At 38.7% G+C, this 25,300-nt stretch overlaps 1 protein-coding gene across 3 annotated transcripts in view; it reads left to right on the top strand.

Annotated features, from left to right (window-relative positions):
* Positions 1–25,300, top strand: part of LOC111871559 (advillin) — a 97,895-nt gene that overhangs the window by 39,399 nt on the left and 33,196 nt on the right. For all 3 annotated transcript variants that reach the window (XM_023864755.2, XM_023864756.2, XM_023864757.2), the window contains exons 6-8: positions 571–852; positions 15,343–15,583; positions 21,693–21,943. In XM_023864755.2, coding sequence (XP_023720523.2) covers positions 571–852; positions 15,343–15,583; positions 21,693–21,943 — 774 coding nt within the window. The remainder of the gene's footprint in view (positions 1–570; positions 853–15,342; positions 15,584–21,692; positions 21,944–25,300) is intronic.

Below are 25,300 nucleotides of genomic sequence, written 5' to 3'. Positions count from 1 at the left end.
TTACACTTTTTGTGCAAAATGACTTTCAAGAAACGGCAACAATACATTGACATAATGTCCATGCTGTACCCTTGTGCTTAGGAGACATCTGGTTCAGATTTCTCCCAAGCTACCAACTATCCATATCTCTTCTTAGTCTGCCCACATGAATGGTGGAATAGTACACTTATATAGTACACTTATATCACCTACTTGTAAGTTCTTATCTTCTCACAATTTATGATTAGCTCATCTCATTTATGTATAATCTATGTAGTCAAAAGAGGTTTATTAATTTACCTAAAATCAGTCTAAATAAAAATGTTCTGGTACTCTCTTCTAATAACAGATAGACTTATACATATTCCACAGAACATTTTGTCCCTAACAGTGAAAGGGTTAGGATATGCCACATCTGCTTCATTTCCAGCGTACAGGTTACATTAGGTCTCTTATACTTTGTTTTTATATAACCTAAGGACTCACTCACTCACTCAATGAGCCGAGATATAAAATAAGGGCAGGAACATTACATAAGGAAAGAAATGATTGTCATATAAGAGTGGGTAACCTCAAATCCTATGATGACAGGTGGCCGAAAAACTCAGGGATGAGCACAAGGCCAGCTCCATTGTCTTTGTGGACGATGGAAAAGAGAACTCATTGCCTGTGTGCGAGAGAACAGTGTTCAATGCACATCTCAGCTTGAGTAACCGCAAAGTCAAGTCTGCTGAAGATGCTGGGGCTGATGATGTGCAGGAAGAAGCAGACCAAGGGACACTTACTCTGTATCACTGCAGTGATGAGGATGGTACCTACAAAGTCACAGAAGTGAAGTCTGGACCCTTGGAACAGACAGACCTTACATCTGAGGTGGGTCCATGCATCCTCACATAGTATTTTTTTGCTGATCAGCAACATATGTAATGTGTTACAATTTGAGCCGCCATAACAAATTGAATGCCATATAAATTAGGAGTATGCATATTATACAAAAACAGCTTAACTAAAATTTATCATAATTAAACTATCATAATTTTTTGGCAGTGATCAAAGCATAAATAACGTTTCATAATATATATATATATAAAACTTCATAAATAATCATAGTATCTCATGTCAATATTATGCAAGTATTGCACATAAACGGTCAATGCTAAATGAAATAAGAAAATTACATCAAAAGCTATCTTCACTTTAGTACCCCTCCACATACACAACCAATGGCACAGAATTTAGAATCAGGGAAAGTTCAGGCCAAACTAGATCATGGCAAAAAATATTCCTTGGAAAGGTGATTTTAATTCACTAGGGCAAGAATACTGTCCATACCTGCAAACCATATTTCTCTAAATATATGATAAAAGATTCAACTTCCTCCTTGGCTCATTTCAATATGAAATGGAAAATGCCATTAATGATCACTTTTAAAGGGTTCTGATAAGGTTATTACTCTTATTGTTTCTGGGTATCTGGACTTCAACTGTGGTCTAATATTCTAGACAGAACTCAGTACAGTCAACTCTTGATTATCCGGGGGTGTATTAACCAGTTTGCGGCTTAACCGGGGATACTGAGGCTTTTTTGAGGCTTATATATTGTTTAATATTCATTCACTTTTGTTTCCCATGGTGAGTTGTAACACTATTTTCGCACTAGCGTGAACCGAGCTCTGCATTCTTTGGTCCCGTTATGCTAACACAGTGTTCTAGGGTAGGGGTGAAAGAATGCAAGGATTTGTGGAAAGTTTCAAGGGCAGATACACCGCCCCAGTTGGTAACTTTGTATCGATCTTCAAGTGCATTAGCAAAATGTCAGGGTGTAAAACGAAGCGTGTTGTGTTAAGTATTCAACAGAAACTCGTGTGAGCCAGGCTTCGAAAGGTGAAGCAGTGATGAAACTGTAAGGCCCCCCATACACACACAGTTTGGTCTTCAGATCGACCCTACAGGCAAAATTGTGACAGTTTAACCCCTCCCTTTCCTCCCCATACACGTGCAGATAAAGCGGCAGGCTTCATGCCACAATCACGGTGATCACGGTCTTCCAGCCTATAATGCTGAGTCACACACGTCACGTGCTATGGTCCTGCAGGTAGAACTGACGGACTGAAGGGTTTCCCACAGGCCAACAGTACAAACGATTGGCCGGCCAGCCGCACCACACAGGTCAGTTTTGCCTTTCAGTCTTCAACTGTGCAGGCCGAACTGGAGGCCAAACTGTGTGTGTATAGGGGCCCTAAGTTCAGTGGGGGTGCAGCCAGAAGAGCGGGAAGAAAGTGAGAATGAGGAAGAGGTGGACAGTGCTGCTAGTAAGAAAATATCACATGGTGCTGCTCTTAATCATTTGGAATCCTTACTAGACCATCTTGAGAGTGAAGAGAACAGTTTATTAAGTGACACGCTAATATTACGTAGGCTTCGTATGGATATCCGTAAAAAGGAAAATGCCGCGAAAAAGCAAACGACAATATTAATTTTTTTAAGTGTTAAATGTGAATATTCGTAAAAAGTGTTGGATGTTGTTGAACACTGTGATTGAAATAACTAATTCACACTTCAGTATAATGTAAAAAAAAAGTATTAAATAGGCCATGAGATGACATAAAAATGAGGTTGAGTAAATTTAAATACAGGTAGGCCTATAGTATTATGAAGGTACAGTATTACAGTACTACTTTTAATAACATTTGTCTTAACCGGGTTTTCAATTAATCGTGATTTACATGCCCACCATTATCCTGGATAATCGAGAGTTGACTGTATTTTGATGATGGATGCACTTTACAAAACACTGTATCCTGTTCAGAATACTAGATGACACACAAAATCCAGACAGTAGGACTAATAATGATACCATGGGTACCAGAGGAAATATCACTAATTTTGTGTCAACTACCAACCATTCTCACTAACCAGCTAATTCATTTACTTGTCTCTTTAAGTCACAGGATCCTGCTTGAGCACATGACCTACATATAGGATTTGACTTAAAGGAGTTCACAGATTTAATATCTTGTATGAAGTTTTCAAGATGGCAGTGTTACAAACCTTAAGGCTAACAAAATGACTCTGTGAAACAGATTCTTTATTGACAAACTACTAGTTGCTCAACTAGTTAAGAAATTTCTTTGCTCTTTATAGACCCCAAATATTCGTTACCATGTTCACAACATCCTACCAATTTTACCTTTATCTGAGCTAGATTAATTTAGTCCACATACTCACATTCCATCTCTCTGAGATCCATTTTATATTAATCTCCCGTTTATTCCTACCTCTCCCAAGTATTCTCATCCTTTCTGGCTATTGTGATTGAAATTTTGAACATATTTCTCACTTCCAATATGCATGCTACACCCATACCCACCTCATCCTTTATTTGTTCACCTTAGCAGTATCTGATGAAGAGTATAAATTATGTAGCTTCACATCATGCATTTTCCTCCAACCTCCAGTTATATTCTCTTAGGTACAAATATTAGTCTCAGTGCCCTGTTCTCACCTACTCTCAATCTGTGTGTTCTTCCCTTAAGCTGAGAGACGAAGTTTCACATGCATATGAAAGAAAACATTTGGATTATGATTCCAAAATTAGGAGACCCCAAAGTTCGGTAGGTCCAGTGCTGCCCAATCTACTTGAAGATAAGCAAGAAAATGGGGTCTAGTAAGTGGGATTCAGACATAAGGCTCACTCGCTCACTCATGGATCTGAGCCCTTCTTGAGAAGGCGCAAATTGTGCAGCTACTCAAGAACTTCCCAATATTTTATGGAACCCAAAGATTTATTGCCATGTTCACAAGAGCCCTCCACTGGTCCCTATCTTCAGCCAGATAAATCCAATACATACCATCCTATCATATCTCTCTAAGATCCATTTTAATATTGTCCACCCACCTATGCCTTGGTCTTCCCAGTTCCTTTTTCCTTCTGGCTTTCTCACCAATATCCTCTTCTCCCCAATTTGTGCTACATGCCCTGCCCCCTGCCCTGCTTCAACGTTCTAATTATACTTGGTAAAGAATGCAAGTCATGAAGTTCCCCTTTATGTACTTTTCTCCAACCTATTATCATTTTATCTCTCTTCAGTCCAATTATTCTCATCAATACCCTGCTCTCAAACACCCTCAGTCTATGTTCCTCCCATAATGTCAGAGACCAAGTTTCACACCCATGCAAAACCACAAGCAAAATTATAGTTCTATTTATTCTAATTTTTATTTTTAGACAGTAGATGAGAAGGGGGAGTAGTTTACCTCCGGATTGTTTTGTCTCCAGAGGAAACATCTCGCATACTTGATATCTCTGTTTTTGGAAAGAGACTATCCAGGAAAAGTGACAATATGGTAGTTTTTCCATTTGCTTTCCACATCGCAGTACAACAGCCGTTCAAACCATTCTGGTCACGCCTGTTGCTATACGAACTTGAACCATCTCGAGCATCATTTGCTCTTTGCTTCAAGTTGCTGCTAATGACGCTGCTTCCGACATCAGTTTTTGTTGTCTGTCTTCCTCTGATGCCTACCCTTTGACCTGTCCAGCAAGGGAGGCCCTGCCAGTAGCTACACTACCGCTGGCATAGCTCTCAGGGTCCTTGGCATACTCAAACCCCCTCACCACGATAAGGTGGAGCCACCAAGGAGGGGAGATGTACGNTACGAACTTGAACCATCTCGAGCATCATTTGCTCTTTGCTTCAAGTTGCTGCTAATGACGCTGCTTCCGACATCAGTTTTTGTTGTCTGTCTTCCTCTGATGCCTACCCTTTGACCTGTCCAGCAAGGGAGGCCCTGCCAGTAGCTACACTACCGCTGGCATAGCTCTCAGGGTCCTTGGCATACTCAAACCCCCTCACCACGATAAGGTGGAGCCACCAAGGAGGGGAGATGTACGAGATGGAAGAGGTGACACAAACAGCATCATATTAGGAGACTGGAATAGCACTGCTGGAGATGAATCATATCAGAATATTGTTGGATCACATGGACTAGGAAGACGGAATCACAGGGGTCAAATGCTTATTGACTTTTGTGAAAGAAATGGACTGATTGTTACCAACACTTGGTTCAAGAAGCCAAAGAGAAGACTTTACACATGGAAGGCACCTGGGGATTGGAGGCGGCATCAACTGGACTACATCCTTGTAAAACATCGATTCAGAAACAGTGTGAAGGATGTGAAGACGCTGCCTGGGGCAGATATTGACTCTGACCACAACTTACAGGCTGCCAAGTTTCAAACCAGGTTGAAGAAAATTAAAAATTCCAAAAGCGCAGACCTAGATGGGGTTTGGAGAAGTTATATGCTCACAGACAAAGAGTGCAGGAGACCATAGAAGAGAAACTCAGTGCAACTGAAAGTGAAAGCGGAAATGCTGAAGTGCAGTGGAACAATATAAAAGAATGCATGTTAGATACTATTAGCGAATTTGTTGGTAAAGTTGAGAAGATAGCAAGAAAACCATTGGTTACACAGGAGATGATGAGTAAAATGGAGGAGCGAAGGAAATGGAAGAATGTAAACAATGAAGAAGGCAAGAGGAAATACAGGAGACTGAGGAATGAATTGAAAAGAGCCACGGACAGGCCCAAAAAGGAATATCTTGAGAAGATATGTAATGAGTAGGGCCCAGATTTTTTGAAAATGCATATGTGCATATGCAAATGCATATTTTGAGGGGTTTTGGTCGTTATTGCATATTGTAAACCTAAGAGCATATTATGTTCTATAACAAAATTGGTTTCGCCTGTGTTTTGGACATCCCTTGCCAGTTTCTATTCTCAACTCTCTGAGTAACGGCACTTTTACCGCTAACAATACAAGCGGGTAGTTTGGCTATTTCGAAAGGGAGGGGGTGGGATTTTCCTGCATTGCTCTGACCATCGCAGCGGACAGTAGCATCAGAGGGTTGGTTTTGAGAGAAGTCTCGTCAGTTAATGTGTTACTCTTTACTTTAATAGTCTGCATCAAAAAAGTGTTCGTGTACTGAAAATGCATAAAGAAAAGTGTAGCAGTAGATATTTAAAAATTCGGTGGGTGTCGGGTAATAGTGACTATTCAACAGACGGTGTCGTCTTGTGCTTTCAAGTGTGCGCAAAGGAAGTAAAATGTGAAAAGAAATTTCACCTTGAACAACACTCAAGAACGACTGCACATATTACGGCGAAGAAGGGGAAGAAGAACAGCACACTACAACAACTACTTCTTACACAGGTCAACCCCAAATCCTCGATTAATACATTTTCAGCCGATCTTTGTAAGGCTTTAGTATGCAGCAACATTCCATGGAATAAATTAAGCCGTCCAGTTCTGTGATAATTTCTGGAGAAATATTGTGTAATTCAAAAAATCCCAGATGAATCAACTCTTAGAAAAAATTATCTATCTTTGCTGTATGAATCTACTCCGGAGTCAATCCGTTCTGGCATCGGAGGGACCTGTGTCTGGTTATCGGGAGATGAGACAACCGATTTATGTGGCCGATACGTAGCAAATTTCGTAGTTGGTAGACGAACCCGGCAAACCTCATCTTCTTGCTTGCAAAGTATTAGAGAAAACCAACCATAGCACAATAGCAAGATTTGTAAATAACTGTCTGCGACTACTATGTAAGGTGCTTGTATTACTCACACATGCAGCTTCCTATATGTTGAAAGCAGCAAAGGCCTTACAAGTATTTTATCAAAATCTTATACACGTAACCTGTTTAGCGCACGGATTACACCGTATTGCAGAAAAATACGCGCATAGTTTCCAGCTGTTAACGATTTAATTGCAAGTGGGAAGAAACTATTTCTGAAAGCACCAGCTCGTGTCCAGTACTAACAAGATTACCTACCTCAGGTTCTTCTGCCATCTGAACCTGTCCTAACTGGGTGGGGGACACGGATATCGGCAGTTTCATTTTATCAGGAGAATTTCAGTCAAGTAAAAGAAGTGGTTACAAAACTTGAAAATGAGTTTGCATGTGTCCGTGAAGCAAAAGTGGTGTTTGGAAGTGATACTGTTTATCAAGATGTGAATTTTATCCATGCACATTTTTCTATAGTTTCAAAAGCTACTGAGAGCTTAGAATCTTGTGTGAATTTTATCCATGCACATTTTTCTGTAGTTTCAAAAGCTATTGAGAGCTTAGAATCTTGTGGTGCCCTCCTTCACGACTCACTTCAGCTCGTTCAGAAAGCAACTTGTTCACTGAATTCTGCTCCAGGCGAAATTGGAGAGAAGATTAAATTCAAGTTAGAAAAGGTGTTGAAATCGAACCCAGGACTAGAAAAGATTCAGTCAGTTAGTACTTGAGTGGAATTAGGGTATCTTTGCCAGATGAATGTTCCAAACCTTCGGCGCCAGTGTATAAATACTGTCCAATCACGTCAGTTGATGTAGAAAGATCATTCTCAGCCTATAAACTCATTTTGACAGACAACAGACGCAGCTTGTCTCCAGAAAACACTGAAAAACTTCTAGTTGCCTATTGTGATGCTATTTTCTGCAGTGAATGATACATAGGTGAGTCTGAATAAAGTGACCTATTTCTTAAGTGCATATTGTTTTATTTTTGGTGCACATTTTCCCGCTTTTTAGCGCATATTTTAAGTGCTTTTAGCACATAAATATCGGGGCCCTAGTAATGAGATTATAGAATTTCAAAGGACAGGACGTTATGATTTGATGTACATGAAGACAAAAGAACTAGGATGGAAAGAGAACCATGGGATTCAAAATATTGGCATCGAAGACTTCCAGGGGAATAGAATAGTAGATCAGAGGCAAGTGCTAAAAATTTGGGAAAATTATATTACAGAACTATGTGATCAACCTAATCGGCCAGAAACCTTGGAAGTGGAACTCGAAGAAGTAGATACAGACGAGAAAGGACCATATATTTTACAAAGTGAGGTGGAAAAATCTATCAAGGACATGAGGAATGGAAAGGCTACAGGAGATGATGATGTACCTGGAGATGTGCTCAAGTTACTGGGAGAAGGTGGTTTGAAAACACTGACAAAACTAATAAACACCATATATGACACTGGGGAGTGGCCCAAGGACTTTATAGAAGTGACAATGATTGCCTTAAAGAAAAAGACAAAAGCTACAAAATGCAGCGACCATCGCACAATAAGCCCTATTGCACATACAGCAAAGATACTTAAAAGAAGAATTGAAAGGAAAATAGAGGATATACTTGGAGAGGATCAGTTTGGATTTAGAAGAGGAAAAGTGACCAGGGATGCAGTTGGGATGATGAGAATTATAGCAGAACGAACTTTGGAGATAGATGAAGAACTGTGTGTTTGTTTCATAGACTGGCAGAAGGCATTTGACTGTGTAAACTGGACCAAATTAATGCAGATCCTAAAGGAAACAGGTATCAATNGTCACAATAAAGATAGACCAAAAACAAGTGGAGAATGTGAAATGTTTTAAATATTTGGGTAGCTTGTTAACAGATGATGGAAGGTGTATTTGTGAAATTAAATCTAGGATTGCCATGGCAAAAGCTGCATTTAGCAAGAAGAAGAATCTTTTTACCAGCAAATTGGACTTAAATTTGAGGAAGAAACTAGTGAAATGCTACATTTGGAGCACAGCTCTGTATGGAGCTGAAACATGGACACTTATGGCAGTAGATCAGAAACATCTGGAAAGTTCCGAAATGTGGTGTTGGAGAAGGATGGAGAAGATCAGTTGGACCGATTATGTGAGAAATGAAGACGTGGTAATTAGAGTCAGTGAGCAGAGGAATATCCTACACGAAATAAGAAAACGGAAGGCTAATTGAATTGGTCATGTTTTACGCAGAAACTGCCTTCTAAAAGAAGTAATTGAAGGAAAGATAGAGGGGCGGATAGAAGTGACAAGAAGACGAGGACGAAGACATAAGAAGATGCTGGATGACCTTGGGGACAGAGGAGGATACTGTCAATTGAAGGAGAAAGCTCTAGATCGCATTAAGTGGAGGAATTGTTTTGGAAGAGACTGTGGACCTGTTGTCTTGACAGATTACAGATGAATGAAGATGAGAAGACAAACATTTCTGGGGTGAATGGTACTAAACATTACCCGAGTTCAGTCTCCTTTTGGATTGTAATCATCATTCCCAGATATCTGAACTGTACCACATTTTCAAAACATCTGTTTTCTATTGTTATCTCATGATTTGGCCCTGAATTCTGGTGATGAGACAGCAACATATACTTAGTTTTCTGTGGGATTGTCGTCAATGTGTGTAGTCTTGTCATTACTCCGATGACAACCCACTTCTTCGGAACAGTTTGTTGGCCCTGAAAAGGACCGTGGCTGCTGAGATGATTGACCGGTGAGGTAGCGCGGCGCGCGCCGGTAAGGAGAAAGGCTAGTTACGGTGAATGGCTGGTGAAAAGGCTAGTCGTTGAGCGCGGTCGTAGGAGCCATGAGGCAGTGGCTACGCCAGATGCCCAGTGAGTCGGACCGTAACACGACCACCGGCAAGTCCAGGCGTGGTGCCCCAGTGAGTCAGGTGTGAGAGCGCCGGAGGGCCGAGGCAGTCGTGCCCGGCGCAGCCTGCCGAAGTCTCCGAAGACCGAGCGCTGGCGACGAAGCCTGCTGGCTGAAGTTGCTTGATGTGGCTAGCTCGTAGGCTGATGATGAGCTGCGTTGAACTGAATAACTCGGCTCTGGAGTCGCTCCTTTTTATATGCTGCTCGGTGGGGCGGAGCCAAACTCGAAAGTGAGGAGGAAGAATTGATTGGCTAGCGCGCGTAATGACGTAGATGCGGGCCAGGAGCGATCCCAGTATAAATATGAACGTTTGAAGCAATCAGATTGGTTAGCGCGCGTGATGGTGAAAAACGATGTGAAGAGCGAGCATTGCAGAAATGCGTGATAATGTGGGATGTTCCCACATTTCTCTGTGTTTACTTATAGACCAACCTCCTATCTAGGTCAATTAAAGTTTGTGTGTTTCTCTTTTTGGTATCTATATTATCACCCAGTAGATTCACATCATCAACATAGATCAATTGCTGATGTGTCCCATTTAATTTCAGTCTCACCTTGTTTTCTGGACCTTCCTATTAGCATACTCTAAATCAGCCGTGTCAAACTTGCGGCCCGCGGGCTGCATGCGGCCCCACAACTTGTAGAGCTAATTGATATTAAAATCAATATTAAAATTTTAGTAGAAATATTTTTTGTAAAGACTATTTTCCAGCACACCAGAAGACAAGAAGTCTCACGCAGACATAAATTAGTAGGCTGCAGGAAAAGTGATTCTGAGAATTGCAGAAGGGTTTGTCCAACTAACGGTTTGTAAAGTTAGTGAAGGACAAACTATTGTCTTTCAGAAGGGTAATGCACTAAAATCCGTTCAGCCTCACCACCCCAAGTATTTCCAAGAACCCCTTTTGGAGGCGTAGTAGGAATGCAAGGAGGGTGGCAACTGACAGACAAGTGCAAGGGATTTCTACCTTCAAAACTAGCTTGCAACCCCCAGGCATTGTCTAATGAGCTGCTAGCAAACTTTCACTTTTATGACTATTGAGACAAGATACATCTTCCTACTAGTCCGGTAGTCTCTTGTACATTGTCATTCAGTTCATTTTCACACAGCAAAAAGTGCTGATGTTACATTGTGATGAACATGTAAAGGTTATAATTAAACATTAAATTATCGACTACGAGTTTTCTTGTATATGTTTGTTCGATACTTGTCAAAAATGGAATTCTCTTGCTTTTTAAAACTGTAAAATATGTGACTTTAGGTAATTGTATTGAAATTATTCATAAATAATAAATAGAATTAAATTTCCTTGTATCAAAATCTAAGGTACCGTATTTACGCATGTATAGGCAGCACATTTTTTGCCAAAAATTCAAGAGGAAAACTGGGGTGCGGCTTATATTCGAAATATTCGAAATCACACTTCATTTAAAAAAAATATATACATAATTAGTATTACAGGGTGTTCTACTCCTGAAATAATATTCCAAGAAAATTATTTTTTCTATAATTTCTGTCTAAAAATTGTGCTGCGGCCTATACACTCACGCGGCCTACACATGCGTAAATATGGTATATTTCTATTTTGAAGTGCGGCCCTGGACTATTATTTATAGAGCTGAGGTGGCCCTCTCTACAAGTTGAGTTTGACATGCCTGCTCTAAATCAAAATTGAAAAGCAGTGGCAATAAAGCTTCTTGTTTCAGACCATTCTGGATAAGGAAATAATCAGACAAATGTTTACCTGTATGGACTTTATTGTAAGTTTCGTTTAAACACATTTTAATCAACCTAACTATTTTCAGGGGTACTTGAAACTCTATCAGAATATTGTACAATACTTCCCTCCTAACTGAATCATAGGCTTTCTTGAAGTCTATGAATAGCTGATGTACTGTCTCATTGTACTCCCATTTTTTCTCCAATATCTGACGAATGCAAAAGATCTGATCTGTAGTTGATCTGTTATGTCAAAATCCACACTAATGATCCCCAATAATTTCATCTATATATGGACTTAGCCTTGAAAGAAGAATGTTGGATAAAATTTTGTAGCAAGTTGATAGCAGTGATATCACCCGATAATTACTACAGGCAATTTTTCCTTAATCTAAATGGAAATAATTAGTTTATGGATCAAAACAAACAAACTCCATGAGTTTAGTCCGCAAGCGAAATATACCGACCGAGCGACCGCCGCTTGCTGGCGTAGTTAGTCGCAAATTTTTGCTGATGGGGGTGTCGCGTGGTTAGCAAAACAAATCCCCAATTTCGGTTTTCTAGACTGGAGCCGCTATTTCCTTGAAATAGCTCCTCAGTTATCATCATGAGGCTGAGTGGACCCCATTCCAGACCCACTACTAGTCAGAAAGAATCTTGAAGCGCCGCGAATCGAACCTGGATCTCTGGATCTGTGACCAGGAACTCTGACTACTAGACCACATAGAACTTAATATTTCACCTCCTGCTTGAATAAGTTCTGCCAGAATTTGATCACTACCTGGTGAATTATACCCTTTCAATTTTGCAGTAGCTACGTATGCATTTCAACCTCAAAAAGGCTAGGATCAAGTACTAACGGCTACACTGTATGTATTTCTATCTGCCTAACACCGCACATTAAATAACTGAGAGAAGTAGTTCTTCCACCTATTCAAAATGTTGTAGGAATCTGCAAGCAAATCACCTTTCTCATCCTTCACTAAGTAATTTCTAGGATGGTAACCCCTCTTAAAGTCAATTATTCTTCTACACAAGTCTCTAATGTTCTTGTTCTTACTTTTCGTTGCAAACTCATCAATTTTGTCTTTCAGATATTTCCTCTTTCTATTCATGAAATGCCTCCTGGTTTCAAAGCTTATATTGTTCAGATTATCCCTATGTATTTCGCTTGGATGTTGTAACCATTGTAACTTGTTTTCTTTGGTATAGTAATTTTGAGCATCCTTTATCGAACCATGGTGTATGCTTCTTCAGTTCATAATAACCTAGACTCTCTTGGACAGAAATTTTATACTCTCCCTAATAGTTTCCCAAGCTATATTAACATCCTTTATCGAACCATGGTGTATGCTTCTTCAGTTCATAATAACCTAGACTCTCTTGGACAGAAATTTTATACTCTCCCTAATAGTTTCCCAAGCTATATTAACATCCTTTATCGAACCATGGTGTATGCTTCTTCAGTTCATAATAACCTAGACTCTCTTGGACAGAAATTTTATACTCTCTCTGATAGTTTCCCAAGCTATATTAATATCCACTCAGTGTCTAAATTTTACAAAGCTGTGAACCTATTTGAGATTTCAATACGATACTGCTCCTTACCCTCTGCCTCTTTTAAATTCTTGAGAATGAACCTCTCCATATGAACTCTATGCGTTGCTTGCTCGCTCACTGCCAGTCTTTCCCTAACCTTTGTCACCACCAGGCAGTGGTCATAAAAAACATCTTGCTTTATTAGTTTGCACTCTTTCTTTGGTCTTGTGAGGTTCCAGGTTCAAATCTTGAACCAGCAACTGTTTATTCTGAGTTGTTTTTGGCTTTCCTTAGTCTTCTTGGGATCATAGTGGTATAGTATCTTGCAACATTTTACAATTCTTTCTTAACACTTCCTTCCAAAGTCCTCTTGCTGTTTAGTGGTATATACTTACTTACTCGTGGAGCTGAGCCCTTCTTGAGGAGCCGCCAATTCTGCAGCTACATAAGAATTTCCCAGCATTTTATGGAACCCGAATTTTCATCACCGTGTTCACAAGATCCCTCCACTGATCTCTATCCTGAGCCAGATTTATCCAATCCATACCATCCCATCCTATCTCTCTAAGATCCATTCTAATATTGTTCACCCACCTACGCCTTGGTCTTCCCTGTGGTCTCTTTCCTTCTGGCTTTCCCACCAATATTCTATATGTATTCCTCGTCTCCTCCATTCGTGCTACATGACCTGCCCACCTCATCCTCCTTGACTTGATCATTCTAATTATACTTGGAGAAGAGTACAAGTTATGATGCTCCTCATAATGCAGTTTTCTCCAACCCCTGTGATTTCATCTCTCTTTGTTTAGTGGTATATAACTAATGAAGCTTATAAAAGTGTGACAATATCCTTAGCTGTCAGTAAATAGGACTTAAATCAGTTGTTAATTTTCACCTATTCTAAAAATCTAGAGTGTTCTGCCAGAAAAGGGGGGCTAGGTAAATTCATTGATCTCTTCGGCGTCTGCCTCTTTGGCTTTGAGTTTGGAGTTCTCCTCGGACGCTTGGGGGATGCAGGAGGCGATAGGGGAAGGGTGAGCAAATTGTGGGATGGGGTCCATTAATGTTACACCACATTCCTATATTACTCTATTCATCTATATCCCTATATACACACAAACAAAGCCGACGTTTGTCGGGTTTACATTTCACGTAGATTGTTAATCACTTCTGTACGGACATAGTTATATTCTTCTCACCGGACTCTGGGTCTCCTATACCTCTCTCTCCCTGCTCTCCTCTCTCTGTCTCTCTCTCCCTTACACCATGCCACAGACCGTGCTTCAGTATTCTTAAGCCTGTTCTATATAGTCCTCACTCCCGCTCCCTGGGGTTTGCACTTTAATAATGTTACCCTCAATTTTCAGGGCTATAAGTAGTAGTTCCATTTACTTGTGGCAAGGATGCAGAAGAACGTCGCCATCCAGCACTCTCTCAGTGTCATCTCGACGATAGCCTTCGGCCACAACTCTACTGAAAATTATTGATCGACTCTCCCCTTTCTAGTTTCCTCTACTCTTTTTGTATCCTCTTTTTGCTAACTTTTCAACTTCCGGGAGGGTGTACTCCTACCTGCAATGATGTGATTTTGTTGGGGTGGTTAGCTGTCATTGGTTGCCTGCCGAAAGGGGGTTCGCGTTTTCTAGTCTGTCCGCCCCCCTCGACTCAGCATTCTTACCTCCAAGCGTCTTGCTTTCTGTGTAACACGCTTCTGCCCAGTCAGCATTGCTATGCTGACGCGGTATATTCATGCATTCCATTTCATATATCCTAACTGTATTTCAAAAATACTTGTTCCAGTCTGGCCCCAAACATATTAACCATAAAAATATATTAACATTAAAAACATAACACCTGCCGTAAACCTGAGGGCATAACATAGAGACATTTGTTTTCTCTTTTGAATATTTCATGTTCGATGAACATTACAATTTACAAGTACCTAGGCTGTAAGTCACAAATAATAACTCCTTCTTTATAAGTGGGGGGTATGTGGTAGTGTAGTTGGTTAAGACATTATGCTACAAGTGGGAAGGTCATGGGTTTGTTTCCCAATGAGTAGATTTTTCAGTTGACCCAATCCTTCCAACTGCATTATGGCCCCGGGATTGACTCCACCTCAAAACAGAAATGAGTACCAGGAGTCTTTCTGAAGGTAATGGGTGGCAGGCATTTAAGGCTGACAGTCTCACTGCCATCTATGAGCCAACTGTCTAGAAAATATTGTAGTCTCAACATCTCACAGCCCTATGAACCTCCATGGCATGTTACAGGGATAGACAACTTCTTTATTACAACCCTCACAACACAACTAGTATCAGGATCAGTGCCTAGTTTCGGCTCTGCTACATGTTTCGGCTCTTATGATATTAGTTGTGTTGTGGTGGTTGTAATAAAGAAGTTGTGTATTGTAACACAACAGGATGCAATTAAATGAAAATTATAGGGATAGCTGTACCTTTTTAGTTATGTGTCTTTCATCAGTTTATATGCTTTTAATAATTTCTGGCATAATCCTTTCTTACTGAGTTCTAGAGGAATATACTGTGAAACACACACCTATAAATTCATATACAGAGGTTTCTGAGAAGTAAAATGGAATATTATTCTTCTCCTGACAGGACAGCTTCATTATTGACAATGGTTCTAAAGGTATCTGGGTATGGATAGGCCGCAAAGCATCGTCAAAGGAGCGGGTGGAAGCAATGCGTAATGCTCAGGGGTATGTGACCAAGAAAGGATATCCAAGCAACACATTAGTCACACGAGTGGTAGATGGAGGAGAACCCATCGAGTTCAAGGCGTTGTTCAGCTCATGGAAGGAGCGCAACCAGACAACTGGCATGGGGAAACAAAGCACTGGTAAGATTTTCAAGCAATTCTTTGTATTACCAGGGTCACCTAACATTTGCCCATGAGCAAAAATGTGCCCGGTTGAGTGGTAAATAGCCAAAATGTGAAAGAAAATCATAGTGCTGGCTGATTTTTTGACAAATACTTATCTAGATGCTATGCAACTGAAACTTCCAGACGTGTATTTATTGTCAATAAATAACAATGCATGTTTATGATCTATATCCCAATTAAAATGCAGACATGATGTGTGAAATTTGTGTGCAGCATACAATTTGTAAACTCAGTCTACAGCCTATTTTCAGCATACTAGCAAAACAAATACAGAGTTCAATGTGTCATTAGTAGCTAGTAATTAAACGTTGTAAGTCAGTCAATTAATTATAAAATCCTCCTTGTTCTACAAGATAGAGTCAGTAAATAGGTCACAAATGTCTATAAGATGTAAAAGATATGATATTCGAACCTGGAAGAAACATGTATTTCTTGGCATATCCTCCACCAAAACTGATACATTTGTCTCATCAGTTTACCAGTGGACCAAAACTCGCAGCATAGAAGTGTTTTGACTGTTGTCTCAACCACTTCTGCACCTCCGTTTCAACATCTTCCTCATCAGTGAAACGTTTTCCAGTGTGGTTTTTTAGTGAACTAAAGATATGGAAGTCAGTAGGGACAAAGTCCAGGCTGTAAGGCGGATGTTCAAAAAGTTCCCACTGTCATTCTTCAATTCTGCCCTGGTTTGCGTGGGATGTATAGGGTCTGCCATTGTCTTGATGAAGCAGTACCCCTCTTGCTCGTTATTCTGGGTGTTTTCTAAGAATTGTATCCTGAATTTTCACCAGAACTTCACAGTACAGTTCAGAATACACACTTTCACAACGCTTCTGAAAATGTGCTAGAAATACTCACTGAGAATCCAATAACACGGAAAGCATACCCTCTCAATTGATGACATAACCTTAAACTTTGACTGAAGGTGAACTGGAATGTTTCCATTGCACTGAAGCACTTTTCAATTCAGGTTGGTGGTGATGCACCCATGATTCATCCCCAGTAACAACCGTGTTAAGCAGTGCTGTCCAACGTTCTTATGTACTCGGGGCACAATTCACTGATGTGATGCCTATGGAGGTGCGGGTGCCACCACACTACTACTACTACTAATAATAATAATAACAACAACAATAATAAAATAATTAGAAATTTAATACTGACTAAATCTTTTGTTAATATAATTATATTTACTTACAATCTTATGTAATTACTCGTAGTGTGAAATTTGACACTGCAGGTTAGCTGCAAGTTGTCAAAAATCTGGTGTGTAGCTGGAACAGGATGCTCTTAGTGCATCATCTAAGTGTGAGTCTGTTAGGCAGGATCGGTACTTATTTTTGATGATGCTCATAGATGAAAATGCGACTTCGCACAGATACGTCGAACCAAAACAAGAATAAATTTTCAGAGCAATGCTATGAATCATGGGATATTTATTCCTGTCCACCAGAGTCCAGAAATTGCTACAAGTTGCAAATGAGGATTTCAAAGATATGTCTTCTTGGAAATTTAAAATTTCCATTTCTTATTCTTCAAGATTATACTTTCCGAATATTTCACGCACCTCCCCTCCAAGTTCACTAACGTCAACAGTAGCGAAGGGATTACTGATAAACATTGTCACTGGTTCAAATGTTGAAAACTGGCTAAATCTATTACCAAATTCGGTCACAAGGGCTTCAAGATGCTGGGCAAAAGATGGAAGATTGTATTCACAACCATTTAAGGTTTCCACAACAGATTTCATATGCGGAAAATGTGAAAGGGAATTTCTGTTTAAATGTGCAATCAATAGCTTTAGTTTCTTTTGAAAAACATTAACTACACTTATCATGCTTGAAATGTTATGATCTTTCCCTTGTAATTCAAGATTTAACTCACTTAATTTTGAGGTGATATCTTTCAAGAAAGCTAAATCTAGTAGCCATGATATTTCATCAAGTTCTTGATAATATTGGCCAGGAGATGATTTCAGAAAGTCCCTGACCTCATCCAGAAGACAGAAAAATCGTTCCAGTGTTTTCCCCCTACTAAGCCACCTTATGTCTGCATGGAAAATTATGACACCATGCTCAGTGTCCGACACATTCAAAAGATTTCTGAACAATCGATGACGAGTAGAAGACGATCTGATATAACTTACCACACGAGTTACTACATTCATAACATGGTCGAACTTCAAAATCTTTGCGCATAAAGCTTCCTTGTGGATAATGCAGTGATAAGAAAGAACACAGAGAAATGATTCATCCTTAGCACAAACAGCAAGAAACCCATTGTTCCTACCAGTAATTGAAGGCATCCCATCTGTACTTATAGCAACAAGTTTTGAAAGTGGTAAGTTACATTCTTTCACAAATTTAAGGAACACATTAAATATGTCTTCTCCCCTAGTACGTTCTAGAAGTGGCAGCAGTTTAACGAACTCTTCCTTTACCGTAAAATCACCAAAAACCATTCTAACAAATACACATAATTGTGCAACATCTGATATATCAGTGCTTTCATCAAGCTGGAGTGAAAAATATTCACACGATTGCAAATCCTGATGTATTTGAGATTCCAGAGTATCAGAAATCTGTTCAACTCGTCTAGCAAACAGTTTGGTGATACAACTGAGGTCCTTTGATGGAAGACATAAGTGCAGATTTATTTTTGTGACCATCGAACAGAGACTCGCCGGCACTGATCATAGCTTATTTAGCTATTTCCCCATCAGTGAAAGGTTTTTTCCTTTTAGCTAGCACATGCCAGATTTTATAAGAAGCAATTGTTACGTTACTACTTTGCTAGATAGGCTTTGTAAATACACGTTGTTGCAAGGTTAATTTAGATTTTAGGTCTTTCACATTTTGTTTTCTTAGTTCAGATTTCACAGGAAATTCATTGTTGAAGTTTTTGTGGTTAGTCAAAAAATGTCGCTCTACATAACTTTTTTAGGAATAGACAGGCTACCATTACACAATAAACACACAGGTTTTCCTCTGTATTCAATAAAACAATACTGTTCCTCCCATTCGCTGTTAAAACTACAACTTCTTTGTCTTTTAGCCATATCAAGAATAGCTATATAAAATAGTACTGCTTATTTGCTCAGCAATTTGAAGCACGATAGCTAAAATACACTGACAACTGTGTAACTAGTTGAATGTACTACTTGTTACAACACAAGACACATAACAACTGAACTATGGTTGTCACAAACTTGCAAGTAATACTGAACGTTTCGCTGAAGAAAGTGAAATTGGAAATATAGCTACTACGAAGTTCCATTAGTGTAAGACCCTCTTAATAACTTCTTATTGTTTGCGGCATCACTTTTGTTGGGATTGAAGTAACTTTGATTCATATTGCCGATTAGTTTAGAAATTGGGGAAACTGCGGTAAGATGGGCCCCATAGTCATGTTCTTATTGTTTGAGGCATCGCTTTGTTGGGATTAGAGTAACTTTGATTCATATTGCCGATGAGTTTAGAAATTGGGGAAATTACCGTAAGCTGGGCCCATAGTCATGTTGGTGTCGGTGAATATGTTTGCCCTGCCGATCACAGAAAATTTTATGGTACCCTGACCATAAAGCTGAAATCCATGTAAGCCGATTCAGTGGGGACTTGTGGCTGTTTGAGGGGGGTAAAAATACCGCTAGGGAAAATTACCTGATCTTGAGAGGACGATGGTTTCTCTAGTGAAAAAAGAATTGAGACTGGTGTTGTTAGCAAGGGAGAAAAGAAATAGGCATATATTTTCAAGGAATGTTTAATACTGTACCTGCTTCAAGGAAATTTTGTGAAAATATTTAACAGTACTCAGACGTTCAAAAATGTCTCGTCTTAAATTTGAATTAATATTAAAAATCTGGTCAATTATATGCGCCTACGGAGGGCGCCAGAAAAATATATCATGGGTGCCACATTGGACAGGGCTGCTGTTAAGCATATCTAGTCCTTCATCTGCATACCATAAGAGATGTTGCAAGGACAGACCCATTCAATTCATTTTTTCTTGAACCTTCAATTCTCTGTGCATCCACCGTGTGAACACTTCCTGAAACTTCAAATGATCACGCATTATTCTGTGTGTTAAACCATGGGAACATATTAAATGTAGTTGCTATATTGTGTACTGTTATCCTCCCAACTTCAAATCAGCTCTTACACCTGCTGCACAGTTGCTTCTATTGCAGTCTCAAAAGGACGACTTGGTCGGTCATCATCTATAACCCTCATATGTCCTTGAGAGAATTTCTCTACCCAGTGATGAACCACATCATGCATCAAACATTTCCCACCATAAACAGGAAACATTTATTTATGAATATCTTTTGCATTGAGTCCTTTTGCCTACAAAAACGCACAACAAAACGCTGCTCTTCGGTAGAACACTCCACAAGCACAGTTGCCATTTCGACTACAGAAACCAGCTTCTGAACATTTGTATGCGTGTCTGCTACATAGACTGTCATGAAGCTGGACTGTGCTGCTACCTAGTGTTACACATAGAAAACCTATTGCATCTGTTAAGCTGTTTTACTTCCACTTGTGACTTATTTACTGACTCTCCTTTGTAATAAACTTATAATTCCGTTTGATTACTTTACCAGCTTCCTCCCTTTAATTCTGTCAACGGTCATGTTATGAATCAGGACACGCAGTATTGTAGTTGGTTGAGGCACTATGCCACAAGCCGGAAGGTCACAGGTTTGAATACCGATGAGGTCATTGGATTTTTCCAATTGACCTAATCCTTCTAGCCACATTATGGCCCTGTGGTCGACTCAGACTTTAACATAAATGAGTACCAGGAATCTTCCTGGTGGTAAAGTATGGCCAGCCCATAAGGCTGACAACCTTACCACTGTCTGTGAGCCAATTGCCTAGAAAATGTGGGAACGTCAACATCTCACAACCCTATGGGCATTCATAGCTTGTTACAGGGATAGCTTTGACTTTTTTGCATGTTATAAATGTAAATGTGTGTGTTGTTGTTGTTAACGTGTCTTTTAAGAATCCTGCATCAACTGGACAGGTTATGTAGAGATACATGAGATAAAAATTGATTATGAATGGTCAACTGGAAACAAATTTGGAAAAAGAAGTGATAACTTATTTCTAAGAATTATGTTTTATTTGCATGGAACAAACAGTGAAAACTGGGAAAAATCATATAATTCCTGTTGCCTCTGTTGGTATTCTAACCAAGTAACTTCCATATACAAGTCGATATGTTAAAACTGAGACAGATGTCTCAGTATGATTTATTCCACATGTAAGTCAAGTCATGTACATAGCTGGACATCTTTAAAAACTAGAAGTTAATTCTGTGCAACATGAGGCACCTCTGCTGTTTCATAGTAATTTCATTCTGCTCATCTGTGCATAATGAAAAGCACACTGTATAGGAAAATCTGATGAATGACTAAAATTATATTAAAATTCATGTTATTTTGGATTCCCATTTCATGCTGAGAAAAGTATTAATTTGAATACACAAAATTATAACACCTTCTTTTATAGAAGTGAAACTTGAAAGAACACAACTTGAATGTTTTTGAGAACATTTTAATCAGAAGTGTGATGAATGTGGTGCTCGGTAGAGTATTTGTACATAAGATAATGATAAAATAAGTAAGAAGGATAGATAAAAATGCTCACTGAAGAACTTCATAATTTGTTGTATTCACCAAATAGAATTTTGGTGATCAATTAATGGAGGATCATATGGGCTGGGCAGGGCTGTCATGGGAGAGATGAGACATGAACAAAGTATTGTAGTAAAAAAAGCTAAAGGGAAGAGACCACTCTGAAACCTCTGCATAGGTTGGAAGATAATGTAAATATGCTTCTTAGAGAAATAAGGTGTGACTATGTGAACTGCATACATTCAGCTTAGAATAGCACTTGAAAAGTTGTCTCTTGATGAAGAATTTTTCAAAATCCATTCCCCTTTATCCATAAAATTAGGCATTTTGTGTAACTTACATATTGTGTGTTTTTATAAAATGAGGCAAAATTAAAGCAGTGCTTGGTGTTTGTTACCCCAAAGCATTTTGATGGCTTTTCAGTGGGCAAGATCGCTACCACTGTCAACAACAAGTTCGACGCTTCCACCCTGCATGAAAAACCAAAGCTTGCAGCTGAATCACAGCTTGTAGATGATGGAACTGGAGAACTCACTGTATATCGTGTTGAAAAGTTCCAGCTGGTCCCTGTGCCTGACAAACTACAGGGTGTGTTCTTCTCTGGTGACTGTTATGTTGTGAAGTACACATACCTGACTGGAGGCACTGAGAAATACCTCATCTACTACTGGCTGGTGGGTTATCTTATATTACTGAGGTTGAAAATCAGACATGTCTCAATGAAACAAATATTAGTAGCATGGTGAATTTCAGGGTTCAAAACAATTACTCTGACCTCTCATAGTATCAATAGATGTATTTCTGTCAGCATACATATTCAACATGTGAAGTTACACTGATTTATAAGTTGATATTATCAAGCTAAAATATGTCATGTAGTTGCCATGGTGATCGTTTCCATTTTCATAAAATATTACTATAATAAGAACTGCATCCCTTTAATGAACTATCACCATGCAAAAATTCAACACCCCACATTGAATTCCACTAGTGTTGTTATAGGCTCACAAGTTCACAAATACTTCCTTTCATATTTTTCATTATACATTAATAAAAACACAAAGGTTCATAGCAATGTGAAACACAGTTTCACTTTTATATGCTATAATAATATTTTGTTGGTCATTTCCCATTTTATGAGGTATATTTAGTATAAATGATGTTTCACTTATTGGCTCCCCTTCTGAAACATACTGTATAACAAATACATCTCAATCAAAAATATTCAACATTACACAGAATGTCTGGTAGTTCAGTAGTTCAGTGTCTTTATCCCAAGGGCGTTTCCAATGAGAAATGCCACATGAATGTGGGTCAAATTGCAAATGTTTATGGGGCTATGGACATATCCTGTTGCACTTTCAATGTGTGTGTGAATGAGCAGGCCTGAACATGCTCAGTTGGAAGTCTGCTCACTAGTAGATCTCTAGGTAGCACAGAGTGCAATCAAGTTTTGTGTATTATATCAGAAAGTTACTTCATTAGTGAACATGAAGAAAACACAAATATGCACTTTGTTTATGATTGTTGAAACTGTAGTGGGAATGCTTCAACTGCAAAATACAGGTAATATTTACAGTAATGAAGAATTCCATATTGATATGTGTTTTATACAATTCATTGACAGTTACGTGCAAATGGCACATTTCTGAGGGTGTCCTAGCCTGCTAAATGTTCAATGAAACAGAATGCTGAAGATGAAGAAAAATTATTCAAGGGGCACAGTGTTAATATTCAAAGAATTTCTGCCTGTCCCCATGTTCTATGTATGAAGGTCTGACAAACATTACACATTGAAGGACTAACTGTATCTATGTCATAACCAGCAAACTCAGTATCTTGAATCTTGGGACACAGATAGGCAGTTGGAATTCTGCCATTGGTTTGGTGAACAACCCAACCTGCATTGCTACATTTCATTCACTAATGCTGCTTAAATTACCTGTGATAAGATCTACAGTACCAGAAATTTCCATTTCTGGGCTTATGAAAAGCCACTACAAACAGTAGTAAGTAATTTCAAGCATTATTTTTCTGTAAATATGTGGTTTGTTATCATTGGTGAGACTTCACTGAATATTATGTCATATAGGAATATCTAAGAGGTGTTAATTCTTACAAAAGGGACATTGACTCAAATATACGGTTAGTCGCAGATGACTGCATAATAGCAAACATTCTCCATTCTAGCAAAAGCTTTCGATTGTGTTAATCATGATATCTTACTATCGAAATTAAATTTCTATGTAATAACTGGCAAAGCTAATGAATGGATCAAATCATACCTCAAAAACAGGTATCAAAGAGTTGAAATAAATAATAAAAACTCCAGTCATAATGCATTTTCAAACTGGGGAATTATAAAGCACGGTGTTCTACAAGGATAAATTTTAGGTCCCTTACTTTTTCTTCTCTACATAAATGATCTATCTAAAACCATCAACAATAAATCTAAACCAATTCTATATGCAGATGACACTAGTATAATATTTAAGAACTCTAAATTTGACAACTTTAAAAATGACATAAATATTGTATTTGAAGCCTTAAACAGATGGTTCGAAGCCAATTTACTCTCATTAAATTTTGATAAAACCCATTACATATCATTCACAACTAAAAACAACCACCAAATTGATCTGGACATCAGTTATGCCAACAAATTAATCTGTAAAGTACTTGATACAAAATTCCTTGGAATACATGTAGACAGTACACTGTCTTGGAAAATACATATTGAACAAATGATACCTAAATTAAATGCAGCTTGCTATGCGATGAGATCAATTAAGCCTTTTATGTCACAGGAAACATTGAGATGGTTTACCATGCCTACTTTTCATTCTATTATGAACTATGGATTAATATTTTGGGGGAACTCTTCACATAGTGTAATAATTTTTAAAATACAAAAGAATATAATTAGAATCATTACAGGATGTAGAAGTAGAGATTCATGTAGAGAATTATTTAAGAAATTAAAAATTCTACCTCTTCAATCGCAATACATATTATCGCTTCTCTTATTTGTTGTTTACAACAAAGATAAATTCAAATTAAATTCTGATGTCTATAACATGAATACTAGACAAAAATATAACTTCCACCTACCCTCATCAACTTTATCAGTATATCAAAAAGGAGTCTACTTTACTGGCATAAAAGTGTTCAACAATCTGCCACAAAGTATTAAAAACTTGGGCAATGATACTAAAAAGTTTAAATCAGAGTTAAAGAATTATCTACATGCTCATTCCTTCTACTCTTTAGATGAATACTTCAATGTAAATAGAGAATGATGTAAAATTAAGTTATATTAATTTTTAAGCTAAAATTGCCTGTACTTATGTATGTAACCTTTTGACTTGTTCTGTATCCAAAGGTACTAACCTGCTTAGGATTTATAGAATGTAAATAAATTCAATTCAATTCAATTCAATTATACAGGAAAATACTGGATAGTAGTGACATGGGCAAGTTGCAGACGGATCTAAATAAATTAGGGGAATGGGCAGTAGTAAACGAAATGAAGATAAATCCAGATAAAAGTAAAGTGGTAAGTTTCACGAGAGCTAGGGTGAAGGATCGTCTGACGTATTATTTTGGGGACCAACTAATTCCAGAGGTAAATAGCTTTAAGTACCTAGGAATAATCATACGGTGTGATCTAAGATGGACAGATCATGTAAATTATACCCTACAAAAAGCATGGAAGGCTCTTCATTTAATAATGTGTATATTGAAACAGGGCAATAATAACACGAAACGTCTAGCCTATGTGTCACTAGTGAGACCAATACTTGAATGTGGTTCGGTATGTTGGGACCCATACAGAGAATGGCAGGTCAGCACTTTAAATCGGGTACAAAGAAGAGCGTCTAAATTTGCCAGTCCTACAGATGACTCTGGCTGGGAAACTCTGGCACAGCGTAGACTGATAGCCCATCTGTGCACCCTCTACAAGGCGTACACCAGGAGACCGGCTTGGAAAGTGATAGAGGATAGCCTGCTTAAACCATGCTACCTGAATA

The sequence above is a fragment of the Cryptotermes secundus genome, unplaced genomic scaffold, assembly GCF_002891405.2.
Source record: "Cryptotermes secundus unplaced genomic scaffold, Csec_1.0 scaffold1345, whole genome shotgun sequence".
In the NCBI taxonomy this organism is placed as follows: Eukaryota; Metazoa; Arthropoda; class Insecta; order Blattodea; family Kalotermitidae; genus Cryptotermes; species Cryptotermes secundus.
Note: the sequence above shows the minus strand (reverse complement) of the source record. Positions and strands in the feature narration are given on the sequence as shown.